At 39.7% G+C, this 15,179-nt stretch overlaps 1 protein-coding gene across 8 annotated transcripts in view; it reads right to left on the bottom strand.

The window, feature by feature from the left end:
- Positions 1–15,179, bottom strand: part of ARID1B (AT-rich interaction domain 1B) — a 435,159-nt gene that overhangs the window by 127,239 nt on the left and 292,741 nt on the right. For all 8 annotated transcript variants that reach the window (XM_070376934.1, XM_070376935.1, XM_070376938.1 and 5 more), the window contains one exon: positions 223–466. In XM_070376934.1, the coding sequence (XP_070233035.1) occupies positions 223–466 (244 nt within the window). The remainder of the gene's footprint in view (positions 1–222; positions 467–15,179) is intronic.

Genomic DNA, 15,179 nt, shown 5'->3' with positions numbered 1-15,179 from the left:
AGTTGAGTATACTTAGGAACTAGGATGCTTGTATGCTTTAGTTGAGTATACTTAGGAACTAGGATGCTTGTATGCAGTTATACTCCTAACTTCTAATCATGGTCCCATCATTAGGTTTTTAAACAGTAAAAACATAATAATAATGGTATGTATGTTTTTATTGATGAAAACTAGGTCTGTATTTATTACAGAGTAAAATAGTAATTATTAAGAAATGAATACCTGGAATACTGGCAGGAGAAATTGGGCCAGATCGTGACTGGTTACTTCCTACAGGAGAGCCGACAGGAGAAGGCGATGGGCCCCCAGGGATGCTGGAGAGATGGGGAGATGCATGCGGAGAGAAAGGTGACTGAGCTGGGTTGCTCTGATCTCCTTGGCTGCTCGTGGACCCAGATGCACTGACTGCTGAGCTCAAAGTTGCTTCCGTTCCCGTGGGGAGGTCATCAATGGAGCCAGACAGGTCCTAAGGAGGAAAGAAATAGCATGCATTGATGGAGTAACACATATTTGGACAAATACCTATTCAAAACACTATTTGAAAATCTTAACCCTAACCTTTCAGAGTTTTTCTAGAGAACACCCCAAATTCAGAGCATGGCCACTTGTTATTAGAAGACTTTAATGAGGTCTCTTATAAGTTAAATCCATAGGATCTACTCTATCGCTAAAAAGTTTGTACCTTTCATTAAACTGTCTTACAGCTTTCCTTTAAGCTGTCAGCACCTAGTCCAACAAACCCGTCAAAGACTCACAGGAAAAGCATGCTAGGTGGTGATGTACCTACCATCTGAATGGAATGCCCGATTCATACAGGATCACTTCAGTAAACTAAAAACTAAAGGCTTTGGATCCTCCTACTTAAAGATCAATATTGGAGGGCTATCTGAATTTCAAAATATGATCTTCTAATGTAATAGCAATCCAAACTGTAACCTAACTGTAACCTAACCTTGTGGGAAGAAATTCTGATATTTTAGGTAATGCAAAAATTCTCTTTTAAATAGAAGAGTGATGTGTATTTTTATCTGGTATGATGAAAATAAATCCCTTTGAAGTTATGTTGGCAGAAATGAGTCCTAATGTTATAACTTACTACCTTTTTTTGAAACAGTCATTTGTTTATTAACTCTAGAAAAACAAGAGGTACCATACCAGAAGGAAGTGCAACCAAAGTATATTATTTGGCCTAGCAGTGAACACTGAGTACTGGTATAGTATATGTTTGTATTTGTTGTTGTTTAGTCGCTAAGTCGTGTCCGACTCTTTTGCGACCCCATGGACTGTAGCCTGTCATGCTCCTCGGTCCGTGGGATTTCCCAGGCAAGAATACTAGAGTGGGATGCCATTTCCTTCTCCAATAACTTACTTTTTGTAACAGTTTTAACCTAAACAAACAATCTTTAAGATCCTGTAACTTTACCATAATACCCTCTAAGGCAGATATTAAAACTCCCATTTGACAGACATAGAAAACAAAGGTCAGAGAGTCAAGGTTACTGTTACCAGTTACAACACTGAGGACAGACAGCGCCTCCAAAGATCATGACAGGAGAGAAGAGAAACGAGAAAACTGTCCTCTGAGCCCTCATCAGAGTGAGAGGAGACAGAACCTCACGGCTGGACACAGAGGTCCCAAATGGGGTTCCCACCAACAGGAGCTCTGTACAGTGCAGGCCCGTGGCAGTGGCGAGGCTCCCACATCACTGACTCTGCAAACCGAGATGAGACCTGGAACTAGGTGCTGAATGAGCCCTAAAGGCTGAGAAGCAGGATAAAAGATATTTGTCTTGATAACTTAGAACTAAATACTGCAGAATGGGATCAGAAATACTAGGTCATGGTATTGTCTGTAAAGCAGATTCAACCCTAATTGACATCTTCCACTCACACAATTTTATCGTTTAATTTTACCTCACTGCTTACCACTGGGACTGCTAAAACTAGGGCTCTGGAAACTGATGGAGGAAGATGCTTAGGACCTGAAGAATGAATGTAGACCAGGCAGTGCAAAGGGGGCCACTAAAGCAGAGCTGGTTAGAGCTCTTCAGGGTACCCCAAAATGTCACAACATAAACTCAGGATGAGGATCCAAGACTCCTAGAAAGTTTATCTATTAACCATATATCATACAATTAACTTTTCTCTTTTTAACAGCCAAATTGCCAATGATTAAAAACATACTAAAGAATAGCTGATGAGATGAGAACCTCACAAAAAGATGATTATAGAAAAGCAAAAATTTCTTATACTAAGAAGAATAACATCTAAGTAAAACACAGTAATCTTCAATGTCATATAATTGAGCGTATGAGTGAGAAACCTAACAGTAGCAAGTGATTGAAAATATAACCCCTAGAAAAAGTATCATCAGAGCTCCAAAATAAAATGGGACAAACAGAATCATGTTTTCAGAATTCAGAGAAAAAAATATATTAATATAAATATCTCTACTTAAGGCACATGAGATGGATGGTTTTGCATATATTCAGCAGATAAAACATTGTATTCAACTTGATGACTGGGTTCAACAACAGTTCAGTTCAGACTTTCAGAACTTTTTGTGAAGCCAGGTAGAAACAGAGGAAGAATATTATGCAAGAAAAATACTACGTACAATGTAGAAAGTATTTAGTTCAGTTCAGTTGCTCAGTCGTGTCCAACTCTTTGCGACCCCTTGGACTACAGCACGCCAGGCCTCCCTGTCGATCACCAACTCCCGGAGTTTACCCAAACTCATGTCCGTTGAGTCGGTGATGCCATCCAGCCATCTCATCCTCTGTCATCGCCTTCTCTTCCTGCCCTCAATCTTTCCCAGCAACAGGGTCTTTTCTAAGGCTACTGGAAAAACCATAGCCTTGACTAGATGGACCTTTGTTGACAAAGTAATGTCTCTGCTTTATAATATGCTGTCTAGGTTGGTCATAGCTTTTCTTCCAAGGAGTAAGCGTCTTTTTATTTCATGGCTGCAGTCACCATCTGCAGTGATTTTGGAGCCCCCCAAAATAAAGTCTGTCACTGTTTGCACTGTTTCTCCATCTATTTCCCATGAAGTTATGGGACCAGATGGCATCATCTTTGTTTTCTGAATGTTGAGCTTTTTGCCAACTTTTTCACTCTCCCCTTTTACTTTCAACAAGAGGCTCTTTAGTTCTTCACTTTCTGCCATAAGGGTGGTGTCATCTGCATATCTGAGGTGATTGATATTTCTCCTGGCAATTGTGAAGTATTTACACTTTAGCAATTAACACAATTATCTGACTTCCTCCAAATAAAACTTAAGTACACACATGCAGAGGAGTGAGGTGCAGGCTGACAGGGACCACAGGACAGGATTCCACCCATTCCTCTTGCTGCAGGGTGAATGCTGGCCTCTCTCCAGGTGTAGAAGATAGCTGGGTCCTGAATAATTCTTTAAGTACCTATCCCCAACGTATTCCCTTCCTAACCTGATATAAAGTGAAAGTGAAGTCGCTCAGTAGTGTCTGACTCTTTGCGACCCCATGGATTGTAGCCTACCAGGCTCCTCTGTTCATGGGATTTTCCAGGCAATAGTCCTGGAGTGGACTGCCATTTCCTTCTCCAGGAGATCTTCCCAACCCAGGGATCGAACCTGGGTCTCCTGCATTGTAGACAGACGCTTTACCGTCTGAGCCTCCAGGGAGTTCACAAAAGTGCAAAGGGGCACACCTGTGGGCTCCACAAAGCAGGGCATGGCAAGCTATGTGAGGACTAAAACTAAATCCTACCTATTGTGGCTCCACCCATAAGCCACACATTTTTAAATGACTGAAAAAAAAATCAGAAGAGTAATACTTTGTGATACATGAAAAATATTTGAAATTCAAATTTCAGGGTCCTGTAACATCTTACTAGGACATCTTATAGTCACAGCAATTTCTCTGAAGTGCTGTCTATGGCTGCTTTGGGGCCACAATGGAGACCTGCATTGAGACTATGGCCCTCAAAGCCTATAGTATTTACTTTCTGGCCCTTATAGAAAACAGTGCTGACCTGCTGTATCTAGTCTGGCCTCTCATGTCTTTGCCTCTTCCATGGGGAAACAGGAGGAGGACAGACAGGTCTCAGCCGAAATGCATGGTGACCTATGTGCACACAGGCTTCACCAGGAACAGGGAATGACTCCACATTCATACCTGTCTGGAAAACACTGACTGGGCGCCAGATAGAATTCTCCTCTTTAGCGGTATCAGACTAACTCAGGGAGCCCCTACTTAAGAATGGGTGGTGGGCTCTGTGTACAGACACCTATTACCTAACAAATGTGCATTATTCATAAATAAGGGTCCATCACGTAAGAATCAGTTGGGAGGAAATACGCCTTTCATGATTTCTTTAAAGAAAAAAAAAAAAAACTGGTAGGTAACTAGATATAAAATCATTATTTTCTAATATACTACAATATGGAATTCAACAGAAAAGATGACACAGATTCAATTTTTAAAAAAAAATCATTATTTGAAATTAAATAATTTTATGCAAATCTTTTTTCATAAAAAACAAACTGTTACTTGGAAAATTTAAAAATTCTCTGCACTACCTATAAATTCCTTCCCTGTTCTCCCTTAAAATTCTGTTATGGTTGAAAAAGTGACACGGATGGGTGTTAAGAGAGCTTCATTCAAGCTGCAAAGGCATGAAAAACATTTCTGTTATTCAACAAGCTGATCAAAGAAATATCAAGAGAAAAATATAAAAACGGTGGCTTTCTTAGTGTTCACAAGTCATCAGAATTTCAGTGCTGACTACACCTCAGTGTAACAGAAGAGTAATAAAAAGGTATAATTTCTGTATTACTGTTATACACACACGTAACTTTTATATGTAAATTACAGGGAAATATTCCCGCCCTGCAGATACTTAGGGTATCCATATGTATAGCTATCTTAAAACACGTTAATAAAAGAAGTTCAACAGTGGTTTAAACATTCAGCCTAGTTAACAAAGAAGCTCTGTAACGAATACCCCTCTAGAGGACAATTTAGTCAGCAGGGCACCAACTCTATTCTTCTTTTCTAAGTACCATCAGATCTATGATGCCTGTAAAGAACAGAGAGACCTTCCTGCATCTCATTCTAAGCGAGGCACCTTCAAGCTACAGTGCCTCCATTTGTCTTGCTGGGAACTGGCAGACAAGGTAATTGCAGGGAGGACTCCTTTAAGGGGCTGGAGTCCCTCTGCCCCACAGCATTCCTTGCATCCTCCCTCTTTACTGAGGGAGTGAAGGGTAAGGCAGTGGCTTCATATGCTCATGCATAGTAAATTCGGTATTTTGCCATGACAATCTGATTTGATAAAGTCTTGCTATCAAGTTGGGTTTTCAATATCTGACATCACTCAGAATACTGAATACTTCCAGCATACCCCAAATAATACAGTCCCTACTATCAATGGTTAGTTTATATTTAGAAAATCAATGCTTTTTTGGGGGAAAAGCTTGTTTTACTTTAAAATGTAATTTAAATCATAGTTCCCCACAAAGACTTGCCCCTCTGTAACCATCATCCTTCCACCTTCAGCCCATGTAAAATTTTCATTCTAACCTAAGTGACAAGTACAAGAGATTTCACTGTGCTTAGAATGAAATGCCACCTGAGAGCAGTAACAATCCTATCAGACTCCGACAAGAGAAACACTGATGAATTAACATAGAGCAAAGATATGTTCTGATTCAACATGATGGGCCAGGGCAGTGATGACAGAATGTATAGAACGAGTGCCAGAAAGGAGCACAAGAGGAATTTTTAAATTTCTACAAAATATAAAATAGGCATACAACATTAAGTATAAATATAAATACAAATTGTACATGATCCTTCCTAAGAATATTTTACATTCATATATCATGACTTCACTACATCTAGAGACCTCTTTGGTTTTGATGGTATTCAGTTTATCTAATAAGTCAGCTTGCTAAAGGATAAATTCAGTCAATACTGGTGATGTCTTACTGTCTTGAACTGGGAATAAGTCAGAAAATTTTACTCCCTTGTTTAATTAAATAAGTGGGTTTGTGTTTTTTTTTAAAGCAGATCAACTCAAAAATACTCTCAGCTATGGTTCTTAATACAATTAGTTGACAGTATTATATCAGCCACTGGTAGAAAACTGCTAAGCCTCACATGAACTGGGCATCTCTTGCTCAGAAGAGCCCCAAGAGAGTATGAGGATAAACACTGAATTAGAAACAGAGAAGATATTTCAATCAATGAGACAAGTTCAGGTCTCTTGTTTAAGGGTTTTAATAGGATACAGTTAATGATTTCTCACTGTGACTTCCCATGGGTTTGAAGCACAGGTGAAAATGCCAGCTCAATGGTCTTTAAAAAAGTCAGTTATCTTCAAAAGCAGAAATAGTGTCTATTCTCCTTTTTAGAATATTGAGTATGAAATCCTGGCATGTAGTTTTTCTTTCTCTCTCTCCAACTAGGCCCTAACTTTCTTAAGGACAATGCTGAAGAGAGGAGGATTTGACCGGTCACTGATGAGTGTCACTGAATTTATAAGCTTTACAGTAAAATACAGCTGCAAACACCATACAAAGTAAGCCAGCACATGCAAACACTTCTAAATATTTACCAAAAATGCTCTAATGAAAATGACTGAGATTGCCATTAAAATTTAGCAATGAATTCTTGGCCCTCTGTTTCCAATTACCATTCCGGAGGCCAAGCACCCAGGCTCATTAGATGCTTAGCTCCTTGGAAACACACTGTAAAATCGTTTCATACCCTCCAACCTTATTTCAGAACTATCATTTTGGACATGTGATACAAATACACCTTGAGGTTGATATTAGAATTGAGCCAATAATTTGACTGACATATATACACAAAAAGAACAACCTCACAGTGACTGTTTAACTTCCATGATATTTGTAGGCTTCTTTTCAGCACAAACCTACATAACAGTGTACTTCAAGACATCCACCAAAGTCCCTGCTGCTTTCATTTGTCTAGACAGCAAATGAGTTAAAAGCTCAGACTTCCGGTGTAAAGGAATTAAAAATGGAAAGGCACAGAAAGAATCCACGAATAAAATCCTACCAAGCACTAAGTTTTAGGCCTGCAAAGCATCTTCTTACAAAGTTATATAAATATGTATCTTACTTTCTACTTAAACATATCCAAATAACAAATATTTATCTTTTCATTATATGTGATGGTGGTTTACTTGCTAAGTCATGTCCGACTCTTACAATCCCATGGACTGTAGCCTGCCAGGCTCCTCTGGTCCATGCTATATACAATTCTTAGCCTTAGTATGTATGATGTCAACTGGAAAAAAATGTTTGATTCTAATTTAAAAATAGTCACAAGATCAACAGATGACAAACTCATATCCAAAGCCAGGGATAACACAAGGAAAATTAATGAGTCAGAATTCATTTTAAGAGAGGTAGCCAATAACCACTTTTTGGGGAAACGACTTTCACCTGATTCATTTGCATCCTCTCTTAAGCAAAGATTCCTTGACTGGTAACTTTCATTTTAAAGGGATATTTACAAGATAATTAGCTGAACTGATACTTTACAGAAACAGGATTTGGAATTAAGCATGCTATCATAAGCAAAAAATTTTATAATGATTTTATTTCCTTTGATTTTTAAAAACTTTCCACCTAAATAAAAGCCATCCACAAAGTTCCTTCGGCTAAAACCCCTGATATCAAACTGCCACTCTAAATTTAGAAGTGGTAAACAATATAAGTATGAAATATGCATCATGTAAGGGAATTTTTTCCACTTCACAGGCCTCAAGCGGACCCTAAATTATTCTCAGTTTTTGAAGTCTGCCCAGGGAGAGTCTCTGCTCTTCTGCTATTAATAGCAGACATTATGTAGAGTAGGAATAACGACAAATAGACTCAACAAATAGTGTTTATCATATTGTGCAAACACAGTACAGTCTTGAAGTTAAAAATAACTTGGTAAGAAAATTTATATTTATCTTTTAGTTGTATAGAATTTGGGAATAATTTTCATCTGTAAATAGCATTGCCCTTCGTGGTTATAATCCTGGGACTACCCTCTCAGGTGATGATCCTGATGATTTGATGCTCAAGATCATGATCTGATGATTTTTAGGGGTAACAACTATAACCACAATTCTCTATAGCAGAGATACTATGTGCATTTTCTTTCATGAGGAGCCTACAACATCTTGTTAGCTCTAGCCCATTGTTCCTGCCATTCAAAATGTTTTTTAACTTTTTCACTGTCTGAAATAGCCAGGACCCTTCCTGACCTCAAGTGAAAGCCCCAAACAGTGCTGAAAACACTAAAAAAGATTCACATGTGAATAACTGCCGGCCCTTTGTTATTTAAGAACAATGAAATCTTAAAGAATATACTTAATACAAATGGAAGACTACTGGTGATACTAAAGCTATATAATAAAGTGAGAATACTAAATAATTTGAGGAGGGATATTTGTACTGTCTTAGGAACAGCCTCAGGCAGGCAGGCCCTCTCTAAGGTTTGCATACGGGGGTGTGGGATGGGTAGGTGGGAGGAAGTAGGGGAAAAGGTAGACCATTTTTTCATGTGGATGACATTTTACAATTAAATTGGCCTGCACAGGTGGTCTTGAACACTTCAGCGTCCTTCTTTCATGGAGTATCAATGGAGACAGAGAAACAGCTAAGCAGGTTTAAGTTCTACGACAAAGCAGAAATTCTGTGATGGATGGGTGACTTAACAAGTGTTGTGGAATACAGAATGGTAGGTCTTCAGCCAGCTCACATCAGGCCAGGGGCTGCTGTCTGTCACGGGTCCAGGTGAGGAGTGATAAGTAGAGAGCAGAGAGAACCATGGGTGCAGGCAAAATCTATGGGAGACTATGCCATGTGAGAAGGGGGAGGCTGGAAAAGCAGAATGAGTGAGGATGCAGCTGAAGAGGCCACCCAGGGACAGTTGTGAATGACTTCACAGGCTCAGGCCAAGGAATATGGACTTACAATTTTAGGAATTAGGGAGCCAACAGAGGTCTAAAAGGTGAGTTCCAATATTATCAAACAAGGAAAAAAAAAATACAGTGTAGTGCCAAATGAGAAATGTTAAACATTGTAAAGCAAAACAAAACAAAACCCAAAACCCTCATGTTTTCAAATGTTTATGAACACAGATTGCTTTAAACATGATTAAAATTGCAGGTACCATTCAAAAATAAATTTGTAAAATATTTTTTAAAAATCTATACATTTTAGTACTATATAAAACTTAATATATAGGTGAACAAAAGCAAAAGTGCTTAAATAACTATAGCCTGGGTTAAATATTAGTGTGGTTTCTAATTGGAAAATTTCATGAGCCTACAGTCATCTTACTTCTTTCATTTATACTTAAGAATCAATGGCTAAAACAATTTTAAGGATACAGATTTTACCGTTAAAATGGCACAACAATGTCTAAAGACTACTTATGAGTAACAATTTAACAGATTATATTCTTTAACTGCATATTCTATTTCAAAACCAAAATTCTGAAGACATCTAGTCTCAGTTCAGTTCAGTCACTTAGTCATGTCTGATTCTTTGCGACACCATGGACTGCAGCACACCAGGCTTCCCTGTCCATTACCAACTCCCGGAGCCTGCTCAAACTCATATCCATTGACTCGGTGATGCCACCCACCATCTCATCCTCTGTCATCCCCTTCTCCTCCTGCCTTCAATCTTTCCCAGCATCGAGGTCTTTTCTAAGGAGACAGTTCTTTGCATAAGATGGCCAAAGTATTAGAGCTTCGGCTTCAGCATCAGTCGTTCCAATGAATATTCAGAACTGATTTCCTTTAGGACTAACTTATTTGATCTCCTTGCAGTCCAAGGGACTCTCAAGAGTCTTCTCCAACACCACAGTTCAAAAGCATCAATTCTTTGGCACTCAGCTTTCTTTATGAGAACTCCACGAACAGTATGAAAAGACATCTTAGTTACACAGGAGGAAAATGAGCTCATGCCACGCAGGCACAGGGATGTGGGTATGTGGGCTTATGGTTTGGTGCTTTACAAGTATCAACACCAGGTATGAAACTGTAAGTATGAATGACCCATGTGCTTTAAAAGCAAACTGACAAACTAACAAGATCTGTAAATATGTAAGATTTAGAGTTTGTCTACTGATATGAGGTTTTATTACTGAAAGTATATCATAAATCTTTACAGCAGAAAAGCAATCGACACCATCTTTTGCATCTCTCAAGGTAAAAAACAACTATTGTATATCTTAAAAGTACAGTGCTTAGCACATAGAAATTCTGAAAATAAAAGTTAAAAACAAAAAAGCATGAACCCTCAAGAGACCTCTATTTCTTCAGTATACAGCAATGAAATACTTCAATAAGACATAGGAACTGCAAATAAATTAGCAACTTGAAAAACAAAAACAGAAAAAAACATAGCTCCCAAACTGTACCAGGTCTACATGGAGTAACTGGAAGTTCTGCTGTAGAATTAATACTAAAACTTCATTTTTTGACATTTTACCCAGTCACATGAAGCATATGAACATACATACTTATTCTACATACTTCACTGAATTTTTAAAACCTTTTGTTTTGAAATGACTTTAGCCTCACCTGGAAGCAGCAAAGACAGTACTGATGTTCCTTCACTCAGGTTGCCTTAACGCTGACATTTTACATGGTAACCAGGGCACATTTATTAAAACTATGAACTTGAAATTGGTGTAATACTATCAATGAAACTACAGACTTCATTCAAATTTGCAGCCTTTACAGTAAAGTCTTCCTCCTGTTCCAGGACACATATCACATTTATTCACCTTGTCTCCTTAGTCTCCTCTGATCGGTGACAATTTCTCAAATCCTTCCGTGTTTTCCACAACCACAACACATTTGAAGAGCACTCCTGAGGTATTTTGTAGAATGTTCTTCAATTTGTGTCTAGTGTTTTCTCCTGGTTAGGCTGGGGTTACGGATTTAGGGGAAGAATACCACAGGAGTGATCAGGTAATACTTCTGTCAGCACTAAATGGTAGTTGTTGCTGTTCAGTTGCTAAGTTGTGTTGACTCTTTGTGACCCCATGGACTGCAGCATGCCAGGCTTCCCTGTCTTTCATTATCTCCCAAAATTTGCTCAAACTCATGTCCACTGAGTTGGTGGTGCCATCCAACCATCTCATCCTCTGTTGTCCCCTTCTCCTCTTGCCTTCAATCTTTCCCAGCATCAGGGTCTTTTCTAATGAGTCAGTTCTTCACATCAGGTGGCCAAAGTATTAGAGCTTCAACTTCAGTATCAGTCCTTTCAATGAATATTCAGGACTGATTTCCTTTAGGATTGACTGGCTTGATCTTACTGCAGTTCAAGGGACTCTCAAGTCTTCTCCAGCACCACAATTCAAAAGCATCAATTCTTCTTCCAATTGAGATTTCATGACCATAAAACATTGGAGAGAGAAAAATACACACTCTATGCTCTTCCAGACACATGTAGAGGAATGTAACTTAGAATAACCACTTTAGACAAAAATTTATAAGCATTTTGTAAAGCTGAAGATGCATTTACCTTATGATCCAGGATGTCCACTCCTAGGTTTATACACTGGCACACACACATATGGAGACATATGTAAGCATAGTAGCACTGTTTCAGTATTGTATTGTTTAAAAAAAAAAGGGAGAGAGAGAGACAATCTAATTTTCCAGTGATATAAAATCAAGAGATCTATTCAGAATATGGGGTACTATACAGCAATGAAACTGAATGACCTAGAACTAAAAATGTTAATATAAACCTCACAAACAATACTGATAGAAAGCTAACCAAAACTCTGAATGTGGCAGTATGTATCTGACACAGAAGAGAAGGCATGGAAGAAAGGAGTGGACTGTAAACCTGGTGGTGGAATTCAGGCCAGAGCAGCAGCAGGAGCCGGGATCAGAGGAGGCGACAAGAGAGGCAGCAGCACCATCTGTGGATCAGAGGGAGAGGCTGCTCCAGGGACCTCTGCGCGCGGTACATTCGAGGAAGCCCTGCTTCCCTCGGAGAGTCTTCCATCACCACCTGGTAAGGCCTCCCCGGACATTTACACCACCAGAATGAGCTGCCCAGCCCCTTCCTCCATGGTCCTGCATCATACGTATCTACTACAGAACTTCCCAGGTCGAGTTTTAATGAACTGTCAGCATTCGCTACAATTGCAAACTCTGAAGGAGGACCACTTACTTTCAGACTTTGGCTTTGACCACTTTGACACTGACCATGGGCAACATACTTAACCTTTCTGTGCTTCATACTCCCCTTATCTATAAAATGGGGGAAATGCTAGTATCTGCCAACAAGAGATGTTGTGAGAATTAAATGGGAAGTTATACGTAAAAGAATTAGTGCTGCAGCATCTCTGTAAGTGTGAGCTGTTATCACTAGTAACCATAGAGGAGAGGCAGTGGGTTAGAGAGCCTAAACCACTGAGTCACTGGGGATACAGAGCCAGACCGCAGCGTCAGCAGAAGGACATGGCTGCAAAGTGAAGAGGAGGCTGGGAATTGCACCCTTCCCCAGTTTCCTGATCCCGGTCGGCACTGACCTAGCCGCATCGAACATTCATGAGCTCTGAGTAAGATAAAGACTGCCTGCACTGTGTTTATGAACACAGGTTTTCAACAATAATTCTAACAATGAAGTTATAACAAAATTATAGTACTGGAAAGTGGTTAAGGAAAATAACCATAATGACTCACTACTTAAGGTAAAGTTTTTACATTTCCATAGGAATCATTTTTAAGACTTCTGAGGGTTTTAGAAAAAAGTAGAGAATTCAAAAAAAATCTTTTAACATAGTCAGCCTGAGTAGATTACAGATGGAAATGTTGTGTAAAGGCTATTGTTGTACCTTGACCACCTGATGCGAAGAGCTGACTCACTGGAAAAGACCCTGATGCTGGGAAAGACTGAGGGTGGGAGAAGTGGGAGACAGAGGATAAGATGGTTGGATGGCATCATCAACTCAATGGACATGAGTTTGACCAAACTCCGGGTACTAGTGAAGGACAGGGAAGCCTGGTGTGCTGCAGTCCATGGGGTCGCAGAGACAGACACGACTGAGCGGCTGAACAACAACAATGAAATTCAGTACATGCAACACTCCCCTCAAAGGCAAACTTAAAAACATGAATGTTTCCTCATTTTCAGTTATGATTTACAGACTCAATGAGATGAAAGGTTGTTTTCAACTTTGTACAGGGGCAGCTGGTCACTTAATACCTCAAGTGCTAGCACTAAGGGGCATTTTATATAACACATCTTCCTAAGAACATATAACCATTTTATAATGTATTACTTCAAAACTACTTTTCCAAAAGAGGTGCTTATAAACCTACTCAGAGTTTCAGACAGAAACTTCTAATATCAATAATACTAATGATGGTGACAGTGATGATGATTATCAATAGATAAGGGCCTGAGTTAGGTCTTGAATTTTAGCACATTTCACATTTACCCACACTATCTAAGACTAGAGATCTCAAGAAAATTAGAGATACCAAGGGAACATTTCATGCAAAGATGAGCTCGATAAAGGACATGGATAAAGGATATGGACCTAACAGAAGCAGAAGATATTAAGAAGAGGTGGCAAGAATACACAGAAGAACTGTACAAAAAAGATCTTCATGACCAAGATAATCACGATGGTGTGATCACTCACCTAGAGCCAGACATCCTGGAATGTGAAGTCAAGTGGGCCTTAGAAAGCATCACTACGAACAAAGCTAGGGGAGGTGATGGAATTCCAGTTGAGCTATTTCAAATCCTGAAAGATGATGCTGTGAAAGTGCTGCACTCAATATGCCAAAGTGCTGCACTCAATATGCCAGCAAATTTGGAAAACTCAGCAGTGGCCACAGGACTGAAAAAGGTCAGTTTTCATTCCAATCCCAAAGAAAGGCAATGCCAAAGAATGCTCAAACTACCACACAATTGCACTCATCTCACACGCTAGTAAAGTAATGCTCAAAATTCTCCAAGCCAGGCTTTAGCAATATGTGAACCATGAACTTCCTGATGTTCAAGCTGGTTTTAGAAAAGGCAGAGGAACCAGAGATCAAATTGCCAACATCCGCTGGATCATGGAAAAAGCAAGAGAGTTCCAGAAAAACATCTATTTCTGCTTTATTGACTATGCCAAAGCCTTTGACTGTGTGGATCACAATAAACTATGGAAAATTCTGAAAAAGACGGGAATACCAGACCACCTGACATGCTTTCTAAGAAACCTATATGCAGGTCAGGAAGCAACAGTTAGAACTGGACATGGAACAGACTGGTTCCAAATAGGAAAAGGAGTACGTCAAGGCTGTATATTGTCACCCTGCTTATTTAACTTATATGCAGAGTACATCATGAGAAACGCTGGGCTGGAAGAAGCACAAGCTGGAATCAAGATTGCTGGGAGAAATATCAGTAACCTCAGACATGCAGATGACACCACCCTTATGAAGAAAGTGAAGAGGAACTCAAAAGCCTCTTGATGAAAGTGAAAGTGGAGAGTGAAAAGTTGGCTTTAAGCTCAACATTCAGAAAACGAAGATCATGGCATCTGGTCCCATCACTTCATGGAAAATAGATGGGGAAACAGTGGCAGACTTTATTATTTTGGGCTCCAAAATCACCGCAGATGGTGACTGCAGCCATGAAATAAAAAGACGCTTACTCCTTGGAAGAAAAGTTATGACCAACCTAGATAGCATGTTTAAAAGCAGAGACATTACTTTGCCAACAAAGGTCTGTCTAGTCAAGGCTATGGTTTTTCCTGTGGTCATGTATGGATGTGAGAGTTGGACTGTGAAGAAGGCTGAGCGCTGAAGAATTGATGCTTTTGAACTGTGGTGTTGGAGAAGACTCTTGAGAGTCCCTTGGACTGCAAGGAGATCCAACCAGTCCATTCTGAAGGAGATCAGTCCTGGGATTTCTCTGGAGGGAATGATGCTGAAGCTGAAACTCTAGTACTTTGGCCACCTCATGCAAAGAGTTGACTCATTGGAAAAGACTCTGATGCTGGGAGGGATTGGGGGCAGGAGGAGAAGGGGACGACAGAGGATGAGATGGCTGGATGGCATCACTGACTCGATGGATGTGAGTCTGGGTGAACTCTGGGAGGTGGTGACGGACAGGGAGGCCTAGCGTGCTGTGATTCATG

This window comes from Bos mutus, chromosome 9 (assembly GCF_027580195.1).
Source record: "Bos mutus isolate GX-2022 chromosome 9, NWIPB_WYAK_1.1, whole genome shotgun sequence".
NCBI lineage: Eukaryota > Metazoa > Chordata > Mammalia > Artiodactyla > Bovidae > Bos > Bos mutus.
Note: the sequence above shows the minus strand (reverse complement) of the source record. Positions and strands in the feature narration are given on the sequence as shown.